Source organism: Solanum tuberosum, unplaced genomic scaffold (assembly GCF_000226075.1).
Source record: "Solanum tuberosum cultivar DM 1-3 516 R44 unplaced genomic scaffold, SolTub_3.0 scf00114, whole genome shotgun sequence".
Lineage (NCBI taxonomy): Eukaryota > Viridiplantae > Streptophyta > Magnoliopsida > Solanales > Solanaceae > Solanum > Solanum tuberosum.
The window spans coordinates 1644558-1653863 of NW_006239038.1; the positions used below are offsets into that span (position 1 = coordinate 1644558).

The following is a 9306-nucleotide window of genomic DNA, read 5'->3' on the forward strand; positions in this document are numbered from 1 at the left end:
AATAGAAATAGTAAATAGTATCCCACTTGGTAAAGGATTGTATTCTAGTGTCTATAAAAATGATCTCAATGTAATAATGTAGACATAACTAGGGCTGTTCAAAACCGAATGGAAACCGACAACCCGAACCGAAAAAAAAGTTATTGATTTATCAGTATTTGGTTATTGGTTTAGCGGTTTTGATAACAGTTTTGATTTTTTTGTTATCGGGTTATCAGTTTTTAACGGTTTGAAGTTTTTTCTTAACGGGTTAACCCGATAACCCGATAGTAAATTAAATAATTACATTTATACGATTTTGTATATAAAGTCCTTGACTTAGAGTTTGATTTCCTACTTTTATTTTTGGTTGTCTCAAACACTTGGTTATTCTATTATGTAAAAGTGTTTGCTTTTGGCAAGATGTAACTTGTGAACTCATGTGCACGGTTTATTTGGTTTGTCACCTTGTTTCTAAGTGATTTTCAATATTTTTTTTGTGTCAAATCTTAATGGTTAAACCGATAACCGAACCGATAACGATCAAAAACCGATAAACCAATAACCGATATGCCAATATCTTAATGGTTCTATAACGGTTTAGCATCTCTACAAATCGATAACCAATAAGTCAAACCGATAAACTTCAAAACCGAACCAAATCGACCGATACACAGCCCTAAATACAACAATAGTTTAATAATATTCTTCCCTTATATTTCTCACAGAGAATATATAGAAGTACTTCTAATTCATAAAAGTTGTGAAGGAGGTTTTCCTCGCCCCATCGTCTTTGCTTCGCTGGCCTTAGGATTTGATTGATGAACTTTTTGTACTAAATTTATTTGTTTATATTTTCAGTTTTTGATAATATTTTGATCAGAAAAATTAATCAAAATTTCATTGAATAGCTAGTTTTGTCCTATTGTGAATGATTCTATTTAAATAATAACTGTTCTTTTCGTACAAAAATAGAGCTCATTAGAGGTCTCGGATTCGAGTATGAAAATATTCTCAATAGAGAGCACTATCTCCGGATGGGGCCTTATCTATCGCAAATTTGAATTAATTGACCTCCAATACAGATATACTAGACACCGAGATATTTTCTTTTTAAAAAAAGTACAATCGAGCTGGATAAAAATGTAAAAGAACAATTATACACTTATCTACCAATGTTCTCTTCATGTGATGATTGATTCTATTCTAAGTTATAATTGTTGGAGTTTTGGTGTGAGTAAGAAATTAAGATAAAAAATAAAAATTTGAAGCTAAGTTTATCGATCAATTTACATTGTATTTAGAAATAAAGAGGCTTAACCTTATTTTCTAATTGAATTTTGAATCACTTTTACATAATTTTCTTACTAACAAAAATCAAGTATGATTTGAGGCTGACTTTGAGTTTGACGTAGTTATAGGCGTTAGAGGTACTACTACTCTTGCAACATGTTTATCTATTTTATATTGAGAGAAAGTAATCCATCACCTTGAATAAAATGTGGAGATTGACAACACTCTTCAAAAATAAGTCAAGGATTTTTCTGAAATAAATCTCTTTACTATTACTAGATAGTGATAATATTCTTTAATGGGATATCACCGTCATGTAACAGTTTGCTGATGTCTTCAAAATGTATGGATAAAAATGAGTCATCAATGACTCATATTTGAATGGACAATTAATAAAAGACCATGTTATATAATTCAAAAATGCCTATATAAAGAGAGACCAATATGCAAAGCAAAAAAATAAATATATTCATTCTAAATACTACAAGAATTAGAAGGGGAAAAAAAACCTAGCAAATAAAATCACTATTTTTTTTCCGGCGAAAATGGTCACCGTTGACGAGATCCGACGGACACAACGGGCCATGGGGCCCGCCACCGTGTTGGCCATCGGAACAGCCAATCCTTCCAATTGTTACGATCAAAGTATCTATCCTGATTATTTTTTTCGTGTCACAGGCAGTGAACATAAAATTGAACTTAAGAACAAGTTTAAGCGCATGTGTAAGATAATTAATTACTCTTCTTTTTATTTGTGGTACACATTCTATTTTACTATTTGTTATATACTCTCCATTTCAATTTATTTGTTAATTCAGTACGACGTTTAAAAAATGATTTTGTGGTCTTAAATTAAAAATATGTCATATATATATATATTAAAATGTCCTTTAATTTTATAGTTTTAAATATGTCACGCGAATTTAAATTAAAGAACTGCTAAAAAATGTTAATGTACGAACGGATCGATATATGTACATATGCATGTATGTCTCTAGCTCTATGATCACTATCTATATATATATATATATTTAGTAAAGTCTCACAAAAAAGTTAAAAATGTATAAGGGAATTTGAAATAATTGACTAGTTTTGTATATATTTATTTTTTTGCCACTTTGACGGAAAAATAAAGAGTAAATTTTAGGTTTAGCAAACATAAAAATCATATTTGTATGTTATAGCTATAGTTTGTATAATTGCGCTCCATAACAAATTTTATGTTTGCTAAGACTATTAATATGTATATTTCGGTATACATATACAAAAAAATCAATTGTATAATCTGTTTCGGTATACATATGCAAAAGAATCAATTGTATAATCTGTGTTTGTATAAAGCGGGGAAGAGAGAAAGACATATATATATATATACATATATGTATTTGTATATACAATTTTCTCTCGCTTTATACAAACACAAACACAATTTATACATTTGTGTTTGTATAAAGTGAGAGAGGCGAGTGAGATTCTCTGGGGGAAGAGAGGCGAACGAAAAGATATGTATATATATAATTTTCTCTCACTTTATACAAACACAAACACATTTTATACATTTGTGTTTGTATAAAGGTGAGAGAGGCGAGGGAGCCAGTGAGAAACAAGATTGGCGAGCGAGAATTTCAGGGAGAGAGGCGAATGACAACAGTTTGCTACGGGTTACAATTAAATCAAACTGTTGTTATAACATTTAATTTGAATTAATAGTTCGCTATTTTATACAATTTTCCCAAATATAAATAAATTACAATGTAAATTACTATAGCATTTTATCGTGGTGTTTGGTGAATTCCCTAATTATGATTTAGTTAACTTAATGTTGGTTTACAATTTTCAATATGTTGTTGTAGGTGACAAATCAATGATTAAAAAGAGATATTTTTATTTAACTAAGGAAATCTTGAAAAAAAATCCTAATATTTGTGAACACAACGCTCCATCGTTGAATATTAGGCAAGAAATCATGATTGTTGAGGTGCCAAAACTTGGGAAGGAGGCAGCTGAAAAGGCCATCAATGAATGGGGTCAGTCAAATTCCAAAATTACACATTTGGTATTTTGCACCACTAGTGGTGTGGATTTGCCTGGGGCCGACTATCAACTCACTAAGCTTCTTGGACTTGAACCATCAGTGAAACGATTCATGATGTACCAACAAGGCTGTTATGGTGGTGGCACTGCTCTTCGATTAGCTAAGGATTTAGCTGAGAATAATAAAGGTGCTCGAGTTCTTGTTGTATGCTCAGAATTAGCCAATTTGGTTTGCTTCCGTAACCCTAATGAAACTGAGCTTGAAGTTTTGGTTGCGCAAGCTCTCTTTAGTGATGGGGCATCAGCTGTTATTATTGGTTCAGATCCAATTATGAATGTGGAAAAACCTTTGTTTGAGCTTGTATTCGCAACTCAAACTCTTCTCCCAGATAGCGAACACGCAATTATTGGTTACCTAACTGAGGCTGGGCTGAAAGTCCAGTTACATAAGGATACTCCGATGCTAATCTCAAAAAATATTGAGAGGATTTTAGTGGAAGCATTCAAACCTCTTGACATTTATGATTGGAACTCTATTTTTTGGGTATCTCATCCAGGTGGACGTGCAATTTTGGATCAAATTGAATTAAAGTTGGGCCTAAAGCCTGAAAAACTCAAGGCTACACGAAATGTATTGAGTGATTATGGGAACATGGCTAGTGCTTGTGTTTTGTTTGTTTTGGATGAGATGAGGAAAACCTCTATCAAGGCAGGATTGGGTACTACAGGTGAAGGCCTTGAATGGGGTGTGCTTTTGGGGTGTGGGCCTGGCCTAACTATTGAGGCACTTGTCCTCCGTAGTGTTTCTATTTAGGTTGCAAAAATGTTTAAAATAAATGGAGGTTTAGAGAAATGTATCATTGTTGTCATTGTATTTGTTGGTAATGAACTACTACTATATTATTCGCGATTAATAATGAAATATGTTAATGTGACATTTTAATATTAATAAAAATATATCATGTGTTATATTATGTATCATGTAATGTCCAGTGTCTCTTTACTCTTATCAATTGTGGAAGAAAGTGGTAATTAGTTGTTAGTAATTTATGTAACCACCAACTCTTCATTTCACCTATTATTCTATCTTTATGCATTGTAACTTATGTAATTTTGTAGTGTTTCTAGTAGGGATGAGCAGCATCAAGGGCACCATTATTTTGAGTACTTGACACTGCCCCAATTGTTGAATCAGAAGAAGCACTAGTGCTCATCTTTTCAAAAAAACAAGAAGACTAAAGGAAAACGAAAAATAAAGGAATTGTTCTAGTAGATTAAACCCGCTCTGATACCATGAGGAATTAAAAGAACAATATTTGGGAATTTTCCTTTCTCTGTATAAACTTGAATGAGAACCATCTCTACAGTATACATATTTATATAAGCAAAAAAGAATCTAACTATAACAAACTCCTACAACTATCATCTTTCTATTTGTTTATGGCTAACAAACTAAGGGATAATTACAAGAATAAAAGGAAAGAAAATCTGTACAAAAATAAGAAAAAGAAATTATCAGGTGGGCTGAAGAATAATTAGACCAATTCTCTGAGGGAGGCCCAAGTTTGTGAAGCCCGAAGTTCAAGCTTATTTAGCCGCCTTGTATTGTCTTCACTGTTGGACCCGGATGTTTTTCATAATGTTCACCATTGTCAACACTGGTTCCAATAATTTATGAGATTAGGAAATCACTGTTCTTGTTTGGATGTTGTTACTAGTGATGGAATTCTTGTATTCTCATGTGCTATATACACCTTTATCTAGTCTTGATGTTGATTAAAAGGGGTTATTATACGATTAAGCTTGCCACTTCTTTGTTTTTCCATATTCGAGTTTGTCTTGTTACTCTTCGTTTTGAATCCGTATGCGAATGTCGTGAGCTTGCTTCCTTGTGTTTGAGTCTAGTTGAATCTCGTTCGAGCATGGTTGTGAGTTAAGTCCTTATTCTTCTGTTTAGAGTGCATTCGATCTCAATGATAAATAATTTTGATTCGGATCATGTCGAGACTGGTTTTGCTGATTGAGTACACAACTGCTTCCATTTTTTTGGGCCTTCATAGTTGTATATCGTAGGACTGCTCTGCTTGTTTTTTTTTTAGTTTATTTTAGCTTGTTATGGCCCTTGTTTGTCCTTTCAGAATTGTGGCCTTCTCACATTTTCAATTTCTCTAAAGTTCTTTGAATTTTGTCTTGTCAAAGGTTTGATTTTTTTTTTAGTATATGTATTTGTAGTATATGTTCTTGTCCGTAATGATTTGCTAGATTTGGGTAAGAGTATCACTGAAATGGTATGGCTATTACTTTAAAATCATGTTACTTTGATCTTTGGTCTTCATAAACCGTTTAGAATGTGTCTTCGCCATAAAATGTTTAGGATTTCGTATTTAGTTCATACGCTTAATGTGTAATACCTCATGTCAAGTTATAGACTGATTGCTCTTATTACATCCATATATGCTCCCTTAAATTTTAATTTTAATTTTGTATATGTACGTGTCCAGGAAAGTCGTCACGCCTAGGTTTTGGATAATTCATATTAGGCTAATATCTAGTTTTCCATCAATGATTTAGATTTCTCATTTGTCAAGTTGGCTTTGCTAAAGTTTAAATTGTTTGCCTGTTGAGATATAGTTATCTCATTTGCACATTCTTAAAATCTTGTCACGTGGGCCTAACAGTGGCTTTTGATTTTATTTTTGGATCTTAAAATGCTTAAGTTACTTTTATTTGAATTTAATTACGTTCATTTGTTTTCTTATTTCTAATACTAATTTCTAATTCTTTTCTTTCCCTTTGTGTGAATGTGAATCTCTTCCGAGTCCATGGTGGACTTCTCCTCCTAGCATTCTCGAGTTGAGCCATAAAGGCTTAATTTATTTCTTCCTCATCATTCGAGTCAGCCGGGCACATAAAACAGAAGCACAGGGCTGGAAAACAGAAAATGCGGATCTTTAGTGCCAAAAATAGGTCGTATACAGCAGTATACACTGATATACAGGACAATATACATCCCGTATATATTTGGTATACGTGATACAGGTTGAAAGGAAGAATTACAGCGAAAAGGGAGCAGAATTACAGCTCTCGGGAGTTAAAAACTGAGTTATATACACTGATATACGGACAATATACAGTTTGTATATAAAAATCAGAATTGAGCCAAAGCCCAAAAAATCAGCAACTTTGGGCCCAATGTTTCTGGGCAGCAATAGGCCCAAATTCCTCTCCTTCTCTTTATTATTTTATTGTAATTGTTTTTTTTTGTTTCATTTTAACTCTGACATTTGATTTGATTCGGTTTAATTTAATTAAATTCTCCAAAAGACGAACCATATTCTTTATGTTAGTTTATTTTAATAAAAATTCATTTTCAATCAACTCTTATACTTTCATTGAATATCTTTAGTCAAACTTTTTATTTATTCTTCAATTAATTTAAAATAGTTTTCATACCTTAATTACCAAATTGGTTTAAATTATTATTTTAAAATGATTCAATAATTGCTAATTAATCTAGTTTTGTTAAAACCTTAATCACTTGCATTTTAATTCAAATGTCTAATTTTGTGTTCCTTTCTCTAAAAAATAAAAATAAAATAAAAAAAATGCGTCATTTACTTAATTATTTTCTCAAAGTTAATCAAATATTGTAAATTATTACTTTTTATGTTAAATCATTATTTCCCTAAAAACAGTCAAATATATTTCAGTCAAGTCGCAGGTCAACCGCATGTTAGCGGACATTTCGAATGCTTAAACCCTTTTCGAAGTGTAAATTGAATCCCGAACCCTCTTTGGTATTTTCAAATGATTTTTTCTGTTTAAATCTTTGAAAATTATAATTTTTCTTAATTTCTTTAAAAAATTAAGCGGCGACTCTTTTCTAAGTATTTTTCTCAAATTGTTTTATACTTAGAACATTTCAAAAAGTGATTTTTCTAAAGGATAGTAAAATTACGACACAACACTCATTAATCTGTAGGTTGCTATGTGGATTCATTAATGGAATTGATACAAATTTATATTAGTTAAATCAGTAAATTTAACATATCGAAGGATTAAATCAACAAAATAAAGTAAGGTACTATTTTGCCTTTTCTTTTCTTCCCCCTTTTCCCTTCAAGTTATTGTTTTCTAATAATATAAGAGAAAACTAGAAAAATATACTCCATTTGAACACTAAAATGTGCAAAATCTTAAAAAAAGAAGATTTTAAAATATTTAGGCCATCGAAGTGTATCTATTTAGGCCAAAATATTTTACCATTACAGCTAAAATAAAAAATAATAATAATTTAATATAATTATCTTAAAAATTTTAAAAATAAACAAAAAAAAAGTTGTGATAGACATTCTAAAGAAATCACGATAAATAATTTAAAACACAAAAAAGTGTTGACTTTTAGGAGGTACTTAACTTAGTTATGTGCTATAAGAAAATTAAAAGCGAATAAACAATTCAAACTTCAACCAACCCAAATAGTATTAGTCTCAAGGTAACTAAATAGTGACACTATGTAATGGAAGCAGGCCATACTCAAAACCTTCACTTGTGTCACCCAAATCCTTCCTTGATTTTGATTAAATTTTATTCAAAATTGTAACAGTCTGAGAAAAAAAAGAAGATACTCAAAGAGAGTTCTTCTTTGATGTGATTTTTTCACATATATTTTAAATGTTTGAATTATAAATTATCATGACATATAATATTTTCTTATATAGTTTGTAAATCTCTATTACTTTTATTTGAAAAAATTTGAAGATTTTGTAATTGCATTCACCTTGAAATTTAGGTAATTTTACTTTTGTAGGTAGTCCAAATGTGTTTGCATAAAGTAGGATTACTTGTCCAATTGAGTAATAATACAAGCGAGCTAGTCCCCGAAAAGGCTCCACCTGTAAGTTTCTTTGTCGTTGGAAGAAAAAATATCTCTTAATATATTTGAAAACATTAAAATGTGCTATCAAAGGGTGTGCTAAACATAGTATTTTCTGGTGGACAAGTGAATCTACATTTAGATTTTTTTTCCCCCAATATATATGTATGGTCCCTCCTCTGTTCGATCTCCGTATTTTTCGTCGTTACATCATTCGATATTTTTAGCTATGAGTAATTTATTGATGAATAGGTGTTTCCACACCATTTCAACTCATAATTTCAGGTATAAATAGAGAGATTTACCCTCCTTTTCTATATTGAATTCGAATCGCTAATGCATATTTTTTCACAAACAAAATTTGAATCTTTGTATGATTTGAGACTGCCTTTGAATTCGACAAAATTGTAGGCGTTTGAGCTACTATATTTTTTTACAAAATATTTGTTTTTTTGGGTGTAGGTAGATGTAATATCTCAAAAGAAATGTATATGGGCCTCAAAATCGAGTTCAGAATCTATTTGAGCCATTAAAAGATAAAATTGACACAAATAAGTCATAGTTTTAGAGTACAACTAAAATAGGCTTAGTGTAGTTTTTTATTCCACTATATCAAATAATACAAACGGCAACTGTTAGTCTATTAACGTCTAAATTTTAACATAAAATAGAACATTTTCTTCCACTTTATAAAGTGGAAGTTTTTCTTACACTTTATATAGAAATCTTTACTTTACCAAAAACTTTTTTACTTTCTACCTCAAATTTTCTAACCCTATACTATTCCCCAACCTGACAATCAAACAATTCGACTCCTCTGTAATCATTTAAAATTTATTAAATATAAATTTATAAAATGATTCGAATTATATTAAATTCATGAATATATTAGTCCAAATAAATATTATGGATTAATATAATTGGGCTAATTATTCAAGTCCAATAAATATGAATTTAACTAAAGTCAAAATTAATTGATTTGGGCTATAGATGAGCCCAATTTACTAAGTCCAATGTCATCTTATCCTAGAGGCCCATTCTTTTGGTGCCACGTGGCAAATGACATGGCATGCCAAGTCAAACAGGAAGCGAATAGGATCATGACATGTGTCAAAGATGACAAG

At 30.9% G+C, this 9306-nt stretch overlaps 1 protein-coding gene across 1 annotated transcript; it reads left to right on the forward strand.

Annotated features, from left to right (window-relative positions):
• Positions 1–1736: 1736 nt before the first annotated feature.
• Positions 1737–4287, forward strand: LOC102590425 (chalcone synthase J). Its single transcript, XM_006349878.2, has 2 exons — positions 1737–1995; positions 3126–4287. Exons 1-2 carry the CDS (start codon positions 1818–1820, stop codon positions 4118–4120), a joined length of 1173 nt encoding a protein of 390 aa, XP_006349940.1. The 5' UTR covers positions 1737–1817; the 3' UTR covers positions 4121–4287.
• Positions 4288–9306: the final 5019 nt, after the last annotated feature.